Raw genomic sequence first — 15,275 nt, forward strand, 5'->3', positions numbered from 1 at the left:
CCATAGGACGAATGTACACACGAACAAATAAGGAACAACACAAGACGGGAAGAGAGAGCTGTTTCTATTCGACGTCCCTCACGTTTCACGTGCCCAAACTGCAGTAGGGACTGCCACTCTCGAGTGAAACTTTTCAGCCACTGCAGACGCTCCAGTGGATGGACGGATGCCAAGAAAAAATTGGCAAGAATACAGACGATCTGCTCTTTCAGCTCAGCCATCGCAAAATGGGAGAATCGTGAAAACACGACAATAGAAATATTCTCACCAGCAAATAACCAACCAACCCAATCAGCAAGGAGCCACATGCCACACCGATTCGAAAACGATGCACTGGGAAACACCTACGGGTAGTTCTGCGTACCCGTGACAATCTGCACGCAAAATTCAAATTAACTTCATATCATGCCAATGTTAGTTATTGGGATGATTTATAATATGACTAATACAATAAAGACGACCTCATTTTTGTGTAACAGACATTTAATAATCGTCGCTGGTGCAGAGGCCGGTACGCCGCTGCTCCAGAGTTGCTGGGGAAGCTCCCTCGCGCGCCTGTTGCGTTCTTCGAATCGCAGCTGTCTTGCGTTAGGACGCGACACCATAGGTCAAACTCATTGAGTTCAACTGTATCATCGTGCCTGATGTGTGGGACAACTACGCAGTCCCGCGAAGCAACTTGTTAAGAGTTCTTCTAGCAGCTTTACTCGTTAAACTCGTTTTGCTGCTTCATACCATTAAGAGGATGCTTCCTATAATAACAATAAATCTCAAAGGCCATGAATATATTCAACAGCTGAATTCTGTAACTGATTTTGGTGGTTTCTATTTCAGTTTGTCCTTTAAAACGTATCTCAGAGGTCGCAACAGTCGTCCCAAATTTTAAAAAAAATAACTTTTTTCAGTTAGCACACTTATTATTTGTTTGAGACGGCCCCCTATGAGTTCCCTTCCGGTGGCATCAGTAACACTTGCATCCCTAAGTCCTAATTTATTTCCTGGCTGTATCACACTCTCTGTCTTCGCTTTATACTTTTAACTTTTCAACATGATGAGTCAGTCCTCCCGACGATCATTTCTTTTACGATTTCTTCATATTTTCGTAGAACAATTTCGTCTTGGCTGCCGTAAATTTCCTGTTAATTTCATTCCTATGTCATTTATATTTCTGTATTCCTGTTTTTCCCTAAACATTTTGGTTCTTCCTCCTTTCGTTGATCAGTAGAAGTATTTCTTCTGTTACTCAAGGTTTCTTCAGAGTTAGATTCCTTGTGTCTATGTCTGACTGCCCAACATCTGTGATTGCCTCTTCTACAGACTAAACTGCCTACTAAGATACTCGTTATCGCGGTATCTACATCTTCAGCGAACTTGAAACGCTTCTCACAATTCGTCAGTACTTCAGAGTAACATTTTCTTCCACACTGATTCTTCTGAAGGATTGGCTTAAACTGCAGTCTACTCTTCATTATTACTATATTATTATCTGACTATTATCAGCCTCTGGGAGCGACTTACAATCCAATATCTGCTTTCCGAATCTCTGTCTGACCATGAAGCAATCAATCTGGAATCTTCCTGTGTCTGCGAGACTTTTTCAAGTACATCATCTCCTCTGTTAACAGATAACCAAATTTTCTTCGTGTGATATAATTACAAATTCGTTATTTTCGGATTTTTTCCTTTGGTTTTACTGTGAAGTCTTGACTCGTGCCAAATTTCATGCTTCTTGGACAACGGGAGGTATCCTACAAGTTTCGATGATTGAGTTTCCGAGTATTAAAATATATGACATAAGTGGCCGTGTAGTTTGATTGCATTGACTTAGAAGCTTCAATTTTTACACCGCCAAGGGTGACATAAATTTCAACTTGATACGTCTGCTTGTTCATAAAGAAATCGGGTTTCAACAGCCGGACATACAGACAGACAGATGGACAAGAGAGTGATCCTATAACGGGTTAATTTTTACCAATTGTGGTATGGAACCCGAAAAATGAGAGCCTCTCCTAATTACCTGCTTTATTTATTTCATCTGATTTTTCATTTACCAGTACTATTTGTATCATGGATATTTTTACAAATGTAGACCACGGAAAGCGTTAGTAGTTCGCTATACGAGTTCAAACCTTGATGGTGAATTGTCATTGCACATCGAGATCCAGATACATAATGATACAATAATTTATTTGCAGAGGTACGAATGTCCGGGACAGTTTGCTTCCAATCGTTGTCCTTTTCAGCAAGTATAATGCGTTTTTAGCCTTGAGTTGAATGTGGAGTTTTACTACCACTATATAAGTTACTGAAAGTATATAATTGCTTTGACTGACATGGACTGAAATAGTTTTAGATTTATTTTGATTTATTCAAATATTATCAAGTTCTTCACTTGTGCTGGTCATGAACACTGTAGCAGTGTACTTTTCTTCCTTTTCGCGTATGAGTTCCTGTGAAGTCAAGGCCTGGGGACTTCGATTTCATTGAAAATATTCTTAGGAGCGAAATGGGTCTGAAGTACACATGTGTGGACACTGTGCTGTCTCACATGAATTTATCTTCTGAAGCTGAGCAGAACGGATCACCCTTTTGTAACACTTAATACGACCGCCAACACACAGTGTGGCACTGTATATTACCAGTCATCACAAACCTTCTCTACGGCTGCAGATTCTGCGACAATTAATATCACAGCAGGCAACTGAACTAGACAGATCTGAGTCTTGGGTAGAGGATGAAATATTTTAAATGATAGATGAAAGAAGAAAATATAAAAATGTTTAGGATAATAAAGGAATACAGCAATACAAGTTACTTGAGAAAAAAATCAATAGGAAAATCACAGAAATTAAAGCGAAATTGCTGCATAAAAATGTAAAGGCCATAACGATATGGTAGTCGGAAGGACTGATTCATCTTATAGAAAAGTCACAATAACTTTCAGTGAAATTAAAAGCAACTGCATCTACATTAAGACTGCAAATGGAATTCCACCATTTAACACAGAGGAATGAAGAGATATATGAAACACTTTGAAGGTCCGTGCGACGCTGAGGATCTACCTATTTACATAATAGAAGAACATAGGGAAACGTAGGGATCCAGTATTAGAGTTAGTCCTTCAGAAATTCTAAGGTAACTGGAGACATCCAAACGACTTTTCATGTGTGTGCGTAAAATCGATGAGACTGGAGATATACTACCTGACTTGGAAAGAATGTTATCCACACAATCCTGAAGACAAGATAGACAGATAACCACGTTCGTTCAGTTTAACAGCCCAGGCATACAGATTACTGACAAGAATAATACGCAGAATAATAGGAAAGAAATTGTTGATCTGTGCTATGACGACCAGTTATCTTTAGCACGAGACAGATAGTGCAGATATTTCTCCTGATAGTGGAAGCAAGACTTTAAAGAAATTTAAAAGCATCTTGATAGGATTTGCCTACCTATAGAAAAACGTTCGGCCAAACAAAATAACATGAAGCAATATATTTTAATTTCTCGGAAGAATATACATGAGCAAAAGAGAAAGACAGATGCTATCCAATATGCGCAAGAACCAAGAGAGGTATTTAGAATAGATCCTGCTCGTACTATAAAGTGCATAAGACGAGGATGCAGATTTCCCGCCACTGTTTTACTTTTAAATTGATGAAGCCATGATGGAAATAAAAAAAGCGTCGGGAGTTGAATTAAAAATCATGTTGTTGTTGTGGTCTTCAGTCCTGAGACTGGTTTGATGCAGCTCTCCATGCTACTCTATCCTGTGCAAGCTTCTTCATCTCCCAGTATCTACTGCAACCTACATCCTTCTGAATCTGCTTAGTGTATTCATCTCTTGGTCTCCCTCTACGATTTTTACCCTCCACACTGCCCTCCAATGCTAAATTTGTGATCCCTTGATGCCTCAGAACATGTCCTACCAACCGATCCCTTCTTCTAGTCAAGTTGTGCCACAAACTTCTCTTCTCCCCAATCCTATTCAATACCTCCTCATTAGTTACGTAATCTACCCACCTTATCTTCAGCATTCTTCTGTAGCACCACATTTCGAAAGCTTCTATTCTCTTCTTGTCCAAACTAGTTATTGTCCATGTTTCACTTCCATACATGGCTACACTCCATACAAATACTTTCAGAAACGACTTTCTGACACTTAAATCTATACTCGATGTTAACAAATTCCTCTTCTCGAGAAACGCTTTCCTTGCCACTGCCAGTCTAAATTTTATATCCTCTCTACTTCGACCATCATCGGTTATTTTACTCCCTAAATAGCAAAACTCCTTTACTACTTTAAGTGTCTCATTTCCTAATCTAATTCCCTCAGCATCACCCGACTTAATTTGACTACATTCCATTATCCTCGTTTTGCTTTTGTTGATGTTCATCGTATATCCTCCTTTCAAGACACTGTCCATTCCGTTCAACTGCTCTTCCAAGTCCTTTGCTGTCTCTGACAGAATTACAATGTCATCGGCGAACCTCAAAGTTTTTATTTCTTCTCCATGAATTTTAATACCTACTCCGAATTTTTCTTTTGTTTCCTTTACTGCTTGCTCCATATACAGATTGAATAACATCGGGGAGACTCCTTTCCCAACCACTGCTTCCCTTTCATGCCCCTCGACTCTTATAACTGCCATCTGCTTTCTGTACAAACTGTAAATAGCCTTTCGCTCCCTGTATTTTACCCCTGCTACCTTCAGAATTTGAAAGAGAGTATTCCAGTTAACATTGTCAAAAGCTTTCTCTAAGTCTACAAATGCTAGAAACGTAGGTTTGCCTTTTCTTAATCTTTCTTCTAAGGTAAGTCGTAAGGTCAGTATTGCCTCACGTGTTCCAACATTTCTACGGAATCCAAACTGATCTTCCCCGAGGTCGGCTTCTACCAGTTTTTCCATTCGTCTGTAAAGAATTCGCGTTAGTATTTTGCAGCTGTGACTTATTAAACTGATAGTTCGGTAATTTTCACATCTGTCAACACCTGCTTTCTTTGGGATTGGAATTATTATATTCTTCTTGAAGTCTGAGGGTATTTCGCCTGTCTCATACATCGTGCTCACCAGATGGTAGAGTTTTTTTCATGACTGGCTCTCCCGAGGCCATCAGTAGTTCAAATGGAATGTTGTCTACTCCCGGGGCCTTGTTTCGACTCAGGTCTTTCAGTGCTCTATCAAACTCTTCACGCAGTATCTTATCTCCCATTTCGTCTTCATCTACATCCTCTTCCATTTCCATAATATTGTCCTCAAGTACATCGCCCTTGTATAAACCCTCTATATACTCCTTCCACCTTTCTGCCTTCCCTTCTTTGCTTAGAACTGGGTTTCCATCTGAGCTCTTGATATTCATACAAGTGGTTCTCTTCTCTCCAAAGGTCTCTTTAATTTTCCTGTAGGCAGTATCTATCTTACCCCTAGTGAGACAAGCCTCTACATCCTTACATTTGTCCTCTAGCCATCCCTGCTTAGCCATTTTGCACTTCCTGTCGATCTCATTTTTGAGACGTTTGTATTCCTTTTTGCCTGCTTCATTTACTGCATTTTTATATTTTCTCCTTTCATCAATTAAATTCAATATTTCTTCTGTTACCCAAGGGTTTCTATTAGCCCTCGTCTTTTTACCTACTTGATCCTCTGCTGCCTTCACTACTTCATCCCTCAGAGCTACCCATTCTTCTTCTACTGTATTTCTTTCCCCCATTCCTGTCAATTGTTCCCTTATGCTCTCCCTGAAACTCTCTACAACCTCTGGTTCTTTCAGTTTATCCAGGTCCCATCTCCTTAAATTCCCACCTTTTTGCAGTTTCTTCAGTTTCAATCTGCAGTTCATAACCAATAGATTGTGGTCAGAATCCACATCTGCCCCAGGAAATGTCTTACAATTTAAAACCTGGTTCCTAAATCTCTGTCTTACCATTATATAATCTATCTGATACCTTTTAGTATCTCCAGGATTCTTCCAGGTATACAACCTTCTTTTATGATTCTTGAACCAAGTGTTGGCTATGATTAAGTTATGCTCTGTGCAAAATTCTACTAGGCGGCTTCCTCTTTCATTCCTTCCCCCCAATCCATATTCACCTACTATGTTTCCTTCTCTCCCTTTTCCTACTGACGAATTCCAGTCACCCATGACTATTAAATTTTCGTCTCCCTTCACTACCTGAATAATTTCTTTTATCTCGTCATACATTTCATCTATTTCTTCATCATCTGCAGAGGTAGTTGGCATATAAACTTGTACTACTGTAGTAGGCATGGGCTTTGTGTCTATCTTGGCCACAATAATGCGTTCACTATGCTGTTTGTAGTAGCTAACCCGCACTCCTATTTTTTTATTCATTATTAAACCTACTCCTGCATTACCCCTATTTGATTTTGTATTTATAACCCTGTAATCACCTGACCAAAAGTCTTGTTCCTCCTGCCACCGAACTTCACTAATTCCCACTATATCTAACTTTAACCTATCCATTTCCCTTTTTAAATTTTCTAACCTACCTGACCGATTAAGGGATCTGACATTCCACGCTCCGATCCGTAGAACGCCAGTTTTCTTTCTCCTGATAACGACGTCCTCCTGAGTAGTCCCCGCCCGGAGATCCGAATGGGGGACTATTTTACCTCCGGAATATTTTACCCAAGAGGACGCCATCATCATTTAATCATACAGTAGAGCTGCATGTCCTCGGGAAAAATTACGGCCGTAGTTTCCCCTTGCTTTCAGCCGTTCGCAGTACCAGCACAGCAAGGCCGTTTTGGTTAATGTTACAAGGCCAGATCAGTCAATCATCCAGACTGTTGCCCCTGCAACTACTGAAAAGGCTGCTGCCCCTCTTCAGGAACCACATGTTTGTCTGGCCTCTCAACAGATACCCCTCCGTTGTGGTTGCACCTACGGTACGGCCATCTGTATCGCTGAGGCACGCAAGCCTCCCCACCAACGGCAAGGTCCATGGTTCATGGGGGGAGGTTAAAAATCATAGTTACTCATCGTAAAATACCAGACGAAGAAAACAAAAATACTACACAATGTTTCTATAAAGTTGGAGATATATCATAGTGAAAGCAAATCAACGACAAGATTCTCAGAGGAATTTTCTACCCTTAGTGAAAGTGAGAAAGAACTACAGATCTTATTGAACTGAATAACAGACTAACGAGCACAGAATGTGGACTGAAAGTAGATCATAGAAAGACGAAAGTAATGGGGAGTAGCGTTATTAAGGTTAGCGATAAATTTAACATCATAATTGGGAGCCACGTTAGACGAAAAGAATTCTGTTACCTCGCAAGGAAAATAGTGAATGACGAGCGATGCAAAGGAGATAGGGGGAAGTAAGAAGGAGACTAATACAGCAAAGACAACTTTCGTCGCTAAAAAAAATCTATTGATTTGAAACATCGCCTTCAGTTTGAGGAAGAAGTTTCTCAGAGTGTAGGCCCTACGTCTGAAGTTCATCATTGTATGTAAGTGAATCATAAGAAAATCGGAAAACAGAGGACCGAAGTTTTAGAGATCCGATGATGTAATTTAAAAGCAGTGATAAAATAACACATGAAGAAGTCATCCAATGAATCGACAGACTAGGTGAAGGGATAGGATAATAGAACACTTGTTAAGGCATCAGGAATAACGCCCATGGAGAGGGCGTTGAGCGAAGAAAGTTTTGCTGCAGACATCGACGGTAGTACATTCAACAAATAATCAAAGACCTTGGGTATAACTTATAATCTGAGTTTAAGTGATCTGACCAGGAGGGTAAGTCATAGAGGGATGCAACAACACAGTCAAAAGAAAACAAAAAATTATAAAAATTAGAAACTCTCAGTAACTGCTCTCAACACTCGAATCAGCACGTAGAAATAATTAGCAGCAACTTTATAGAAACATTGTGTAGTATTTTTGTTTTCTTCGTCTGGTATTTTACGATGAGTAACTATCTGCGTGCAACTAAATGGTTCAAATGGCTCTGAGCACTATGGGACTCAACTGCTGCGGTCATCAGTCCCCTAGAACTTAGAACTACCTAAACCTAACTAACCTAAGGACATTACACACACCCATGCCCGAGGCAGGATTCGAACCTGCGACCGTAGCAGCAGCGCGGCTTCGGACTGGAGCGCCTAGAACCGCACGGCCACCGGGGCCGGCCTGCGTGCAACTATGGGGAAATAGCTGTAGTGGTAGAAAACTCTTCGACGAACTTAGAAAATGGCACCACGCACTTAGCAGATGTTCTTACGTGTTTTCACACGGAGATCTCAACATGTCTCATCTACCATGTTCACTACGTCACATTTCAAGGCCGCTTACTCATCGCTTGGCTGTTTCGTTCGACAGCGCACACACGCTAAGTGCTTACGCCATGTCGGCATGTAACTATTTCCAGGAAGACTCATTCACTACCAGTTGATGAACGTAAGCATGTTTTTTTCAGTCTTTCAACTGTAGCTACAAGAGTTCCCTTTTGTTTAGTCTCACTGCACAGACAGAAGTGTTCTTGCGTTGTAACATTCGTCTGTTATGATCAGTTAATGAAACTATTATTGTGTTCTTCACGATACATATATATCTTAAACGGGAAAATCGTAATTTTTCAGTTTGCACTTTTACTTTAAGTCTCTGTGTGCATATGTTGCAGAACGATGTGACGTCATTAAGTCAACTGGCGGTGGTAGTACAGAAGCAAAACAAGCATTTCAGCCAAAATATTTTATTTACATCTCTCTGTAGCAGGTGCTATTGCAGTTGAACGGAAACTTGGAAGCACGTACGATATATGCGATAGTTTTCTGTACTCAGAAAACGACTAGAAAAGCCTACGTGTGTTTATTTTTCATTTCAAGGCACATGCGTAATGGTGCCTCTGACCAAATTCTAAATAATAACTTATTTCTTATTTTTTTTCTTTAATCTTAGGTATAACTAGTGTTACACCGGTTTAGTAGAAGGAGGCACGAACCACGCAGTATTATATATCTTAACTACTTAAATTATTTGGAGTTCACGTCAAATTTAATACCAGAACTTAATTCGTTCTAGTTTCCTTTTCCAAAACCAGTTGAGGCTTAACGATGTCAGTAGGAGGTATAGAAGCTGTGGAAATATAGAAATAAATCGGGAAGGAGTTTTCGAGCGTTAGATACTAGGTTGTATAAAATGTAACAGATTAACGTCAATGGATAATTTGGTACCGTATTTAAATCGTATCTCGAAACCGAAGTTGACAATAGGTACTTGATGGACATAACAAAATACTTTTGTTTTCTTACTATTGTTGTCAGTTATGTACCTTTTTCTCGAGGATGATAGCGAAACCTGATACCGGCACATAGATTACTGCTTTCGAATAGAACCAAGGGAAATACCAATCTAAATATCCGAATAGAACAGGCGCATTATTACCAACGGTTTCATACACTCCACGACATGGTACGGAAGGTTTAGAGATGTAACTGCACTCACACTTGTTCATCACTTATGCAACGTCTACGTAATAGCAAGTCCTCTTTTAACCAACGGAAAACATAAAAGGCTAAATGAAATGGAAACGGTGACAATAAGCACGCGTCCAATAACAGAACACAGCGAGTGAGGGGATAATAAGGGACAGCTCTGCACTGATTTCTACTGGCCGCGATAGCGTGATTATCAACTAGGTGTCTCAAAAAGCACTTTCAGCCAAAAAACTAAGATAAGAAATCGTAGCTACAGAAAAATTATAGATGACCTCGAAATGCACGGGTAATGTTCAGAAAAGAATCCGTATTATCGCATTCGCTCTGTAATACAGATCAGTGATTTAATCACTCCTGATGCAGTTCTTTAAAATGCATCAGTGTCTGGGAGTGAAGCTAACTGTCCTCCATGAATGGAGAGAAATATAAATCTAAGGAAGTGAAAAACTTGTCAATGCTACTATGGCTCGATACCTCGGATAATTACGTTCTCAATGTGACACTACGTTGCTGGTGAGTTAGGTAATCGCAGTACGTAATTCAGTGGCATATGCAAAAAATACTACACCTATCACAGACTAAAGTATTCAACGATCAGTACACTAGAAAATCGGAGTCAAAACTTAAAAAGTTCTGATGCTCCTTCTGTGAAATATAGGCGCCTCTGTATTATGTGCGAATGCTAGGAGTAATTATGTGGAACCAAGAGCAGTAAATGAAAAATTCCATTTCCAATTTAACACTGTCGTCCAAACGCTTGGGTGAGTGATCAGATAATGCAAGTCCTTCAGCTGTATGTCTAGCGCTTCATGACTTGTCTGCGCTGCATGTTGCATCTGTGCGACAGACTAAACAATGTTGTGCTCACTGCCATCTTAAAAGGATTCATTAACGTACCCACTTAAGCAGATGAGTTCTTGTTGATAGGTGACCCCCAAAGATCATTAGACCTGAACGAATACGGCAAGCTCTTGTGTGAAACGCATCGAGATCACGCACAAAACACGCTGGACTTTCGCCTGTTTTCGTGATGCCAGTGACCTTCCAGTCATAATACAACAAGCGCGTGTTTGCGCGCGATAGCTGACGCCAGCGGACTTTGGTATCAGTCCATTACCCCGCGCGCCCTAAGTTGTAAACATTGCCGTCGGCCGTTATCTCTCAGACAAGGGCACTCTCTGGGTGGAGTGCGTAATGTTATCACCGGGTCTTTACCTGCGCACGCTGCAAGTACGATTCTGTCAAATCACACGGCTATTCATGCAGACGCTTTCAGTAACGACGCCTGCTTATAAGTACTCTGCTGTTCTACCAGCCCGTGAAAATGGGAATCAGATCGCAGTTATATTGATCGGTACATCAAGAATCTGCCAGATTATGTCGCTTAGTTTATGATACTATTGAAGTGTATCTGAGGCTAAGAGTGAAAAATAAGTTATATATCGCATTCGTCACTAATACACATTAATCACAAATGAATGTTAACAAACTAGTTACACTTTTGACTCAAATGAATACATCGCAAGGTTTGTTCATATGCGCTGACAGTAAATATATCCCTTTAAGTGACTGATCAACCACGCCAGTGCACCTATTGACTGAGAGTACCAATGATGATAATTTCATGAAAGGACAACTTCTCAATTCATTTATGTTGTTAATTTCATTGTCTATAACTGTTCTTTATACAATTACCAATCATTATCATCTACCAGTCATAAAAGAAATTCTGTAGCCAAAAGAAATTTCATCAAATGATGCCACGTGAGATTGTGAAAGAGATAGCTGAACTCTTAAGTCTGCTAAACAGCTATGAAGTACCTGCTGGCCTGAAGTTTCATCGGATTACTTTGAATACGAACATTTTAACCATGTCGTGTGAGACCATACTTACAGCAGTGCAGAAATGTGGAGAAAGTCCTTAGGAAAAGTAGTGGCATAAATCAGTGTTCAACAGCACTACATCTCTAAATATCTGTGACGGTGCTGGTTGAAACACCTTTACTGTCATGTCTGCTGTGAAGCGTCGTTAGATTAAGAGGTTGCGCACTCAACAGTGATATCACCCTGCAGTAAAAAAAAAGATATACTTACACTCACTGTTATTAACAGGTGCATGTGAACTGCTTTTGTATACAGAAAACGAGTGTACCGTTCCTACCTGCCCCTTCTAAACAACTTGAAGAAGGAAATACTGATATAGGTTATAGCCTCAGTGACTAAATTTTTGCGCCAACACTTAATAGCATTTTTTGGTCTATCTTTCCAAGGACCTTGGCATCAACCAAAATCAGGAAGTTTTCTTAAAAAAATATTTTTGTACCCTAGGTTGTTAAGTAAGTTTACTCATTTCGTCCTGATCATACAGAAATGTAATTGTTCCAGAGTGACTGGTATTGTACTATGAATACGTCAACTAAAAGTCGATGCAACTTGTAATATTGCACCTGCTCCAGCTGCAACAAAGGCATTGCCTTTTAAATCAGTGTAGAGTTATTACTTATTATTTTTTTAGTTCATCTTCTTTGATAATGCTTCGGTGCTCACTTGAGCGAAAATATATTACCTTTGTCGAGTCATGTTCACTTCTCAATAACCAAAAATAAAGAATAGTCTGTCTCTGTTTGGTAGCCATGCTATCGAGAAGACGCGAACTGAAAACAGCGCTCACGTTATGAAGTAGTTTAAACAACAAATAAAAAGTGAGTGTAATGGCATCTACATTGCCCACGTTGTTTCAACAAACACTCATCAAATTCTATTAGGTGTTGAAGTGAATTAACTACAACCATCTCAGCGGCATGAAAGAAAAATCAGTGAAAGGAAGAAATATTTTAACATTGCAGCCTGAAAGACAAGGGTAAATATAGACCTTGACAGAATCAAAATCAGCGTCGAAAAGGTAGAAAAAAATTATTTTATTTTAAATACTTAGGACATTATATAATAACTGGCACTTATGAAATTTTGATGCAGATGAGACAGGTGAATGGTTAGATGTTTTTAATGATGGCGATTATGCAACTGAGTCGTTGCGTAATTACTGACGAATGTTGTTGATGTAACGCTAACTGCAGTCCGTCGGTCTGAAAAATCAGTCTTACAGTTAAAGGACTAGGACACAAACGCCTCAGGGCGTGAGATTTAGGAAAGAAATGCAACGGGTTCTTGTGGCCATCATCAGTCGTTTTGAATGCTGGGATTCGAGGACAGGATACAGTGATCCACAAACTCTTGCACGACCTCCGTGACCCTGTCGCGGTAGTCGGGGTACTCGAGGAAGCACTCGCAGACTTCCCGGCCCCTGTCGACCAGCAGGATGCGTTCGAAGTCGTCACGCATGCGCAGCATGCCGTCGGTGTGCTCTGCGGGCATGAGGACAGTGGGGCAGTAGGCGGCCGCCACGGCCCGCCCCAGGTCGCGCGCCGCCTCGCAGCTGTCCAGGAACTGCTGGCGCGGCAGCACCCGCTGCGCGTCGACGCCGCCGTGCCACAGCTCCCGTTCCAGCGCCTCGTAGTACTCGCCGAGCAGGCGCGGCTCCCACTGCTGGCGGAAGCTCCGCCGCGTCGACAGGTGCAGGAACACCATGACGTCAGTGCTGGGCGGCAGGTACCGCGCCATCTGGAAGTCGACGAAGCGCACCTGCGTGGGGCTGCCGGCCTGGTAGCGGAACAGCAGGTTGCTCGTCCACAGGTCGCCGTGGCACACCACGTTGCGGAGCTCGTCAGACGGGGACAACAGTCTTTCCGCCACCGCCCGCATGCGCGGCAGCTCGGCTCGGATCGCGTCGCACTTCCCCTTGTACTTGGGCAGCAGCTCCAAGAGCGGCTCCACAGTCTTGACGCACGAATCGAACCAGTTCCTCGCCTTCCCGTCTATCTCCACCGTGGCGGTCGTCTTGTCCACTAGGTCGACTGAACAGCTGTCACTTATGCGATAGATCTTCCCCTCCGACTTGATAACGTTCTCCTCGTGCAAGATACTGGCCGCGTGCAGGGCGGCGAGATTCTTCAGTACGAGCGAGCAGTGGTCGTAGTCCAAAGCCTGACCGGACTCCAAACATCGGAAATCGCCCTCGGTCAGATCTTCGAAGACGAGTGTGTCCTTGGTCGTGAAGTAGCATTCCGGTATGTACTTCTGTTTGCCCCCGTTCTGCTGCAGAGCAGTCTTGAGCAAGGGCGCAACGGTCGAGTAAAACGCCACTTCCCTGTTGAAGCAACCGTAGGCAGCGATAAAGTCCTCCCGTAGGCGCGACTGACGTGGTAGAGTCTTGGCGAAAAACCTGAGGTTGCAGAGTTTGCTGTCGGCGGTGCGGATCCGGACGTCCACGGCGTACTGCTCGCTCATGAAGCCGAGCCCGTCGCCGCCCAGTTTGGCCAGCTTGACGTCGAGGAACTCGAAGTCGCGAGTGCCGAGGCGCCGACTGACCACCAGCTCGCACTCGATCCTGGTGAGGACTTCGGCGTCCGCCAGCCGGCAGCCGACGGTCCTGCAACTGACGCCCTTAACCATGCTTCCTCTGGTGCTGCCGCTCCACCTGGCCCCTGGCGGTCGAGATAAGCGAATGCCGTACAGCTGGCGCGGACGCCGCGTTTTAAAGCGGCACGAACACGAGCCCGTCACGCCGTTACGTAAGCGTTTCCGGCCGCGACCACGTGAAACCGGCTAGAACAAAAGCAGCCGCACAGCTAGGGTTTTTATCTACGCCTCTCCCAGCGCGCTCTTCCTAGTACCGCGCAGTGTCAGAACAGGATGTGAAGGAGAGGTACAGCGGCGACGGATGTTTTCCACTCATTCGTTTGTTCTTTGCTGCCTGCTGCTTTGAAACATTCCCCTCCGTGCACACGTGTTGCCACAAATACTAAGCGAACCATTAGCGTTGTACAGATTGCTAGAATAACCTGGAATATATAGGATTACAACGAATTGTAGTTCCAAACAGTTTTGATCTATATTTCAACGAGTCAGTTCTTAGATTCAACATAATTAGCTTTTGTCATTGTAAAAGTGTAAATCTCCTTGACAGACATGATATTTGTTTGTATTGCTTATAGTATTAATGAAATAACTAACTCGTTGCATGTACTCTGAATGCAGTAGCTTCGTCCTTGATACACGGGCACGCCTTCGAAAGCAGTGGATTTCAAATCCTATTCTCGCCATCCAGCTTTACACTTTCCGTTATTTCGCTAAATAAGTTAAGTCGTTCCTTTGAAAAGGGCGACGACGATTTTGATCTCCGTTCTCCTACTGACAATTTACGAGTATTTCCTTCCTGTGTTTTTCTTTCTCTTCTATACCTAATCAAGCAATGAAGACCATCTATCAAGAACTACAAGATATGGGATCTGTCAAAATGTAAAAAAAAGTATTATTTAATCACATTTCTTCCTAAGCAACTTACAGTTGCATCGTTCGACTCACGCAAAGTTTTGTTTGTCATATGAAGAGCATACACACTACGACAATTCCGGTATTCTAAGGCCATAGCGTTTCCTCTTTCAACGACGAACAGCAGAGAAAGTTCGCTTACGTACAAGCCAGCAGAGTGCTACGTCAGATAAAGACACATTTGTGATTTCTAAGAAACAAATATTAACTCTGAAACAGTATACTCAAACTATAAAATAATGGTTCAAATGGCTCTGAGCACTATGGAACTTAACATCTGAGGTCATCGGGCCCCTAGAACTTAGAACTACTGAAACCTAACTAACGTAAGGGCATCATACACATCCATACCCGAGGCAGGATTCGAACCTGAGACCGTAGCTGTCGCGCGTTTCCAGACTGTAGCGC

General features: G+C 42.2%; 1 protein-coding gene across 1 annotated transcript; it reads right to left on the bottom strand.

Annotated features, from left to right (window-relative positions):
• Positions 1 to 12,383: 12,383 nt before the first annotated feature.
• Positions 12,384 to 14,031, bottom strand: LOC126191046 (uncharacterized). Its single transcript, XM_049931758.1, has one exon. The coding sequence runs from the start codon at positions 13,986 to 13,988 to the stop codon at positions 12,657 to 12,659; it is 1,332 nt and encodes a 443-aa protein (XP_049787715.1). The 5' UTR covers positions 13,989 to 14,031; the 3' UTR covers positions 12,384 to 12,656.
• Positions 14,032 to 15,275: the final 1,244 nt, after the last annotated feature.

This window comes from Schistocerca cancellata, chromosome 6, assembly GCF_023864275.1.
Source record: "Schistocerca cancellata isolate TAMUIC-IGC-003103 chromosome 6, iqSchCanc2.1, whole genome shotgun sequence".
Taxonomy (NCBI): domain Eukaryota; kingdom Metazoa; phylum Arthropoda; class Insecta; order Orthoptera; family Acrididae; genus Schistocerca; species Schistocerca cancellata.

Bases quoted from the DNA above. Each gene is read 5' to 3' on its own strand.
- LOC126191046 (XM_049931758.1), bottom strand. From the start codon at position 13,988: ATGGTTAAGGGCGTCAGTTGCAGGACCGTCGGCTGCCGGCTGGCGGAC.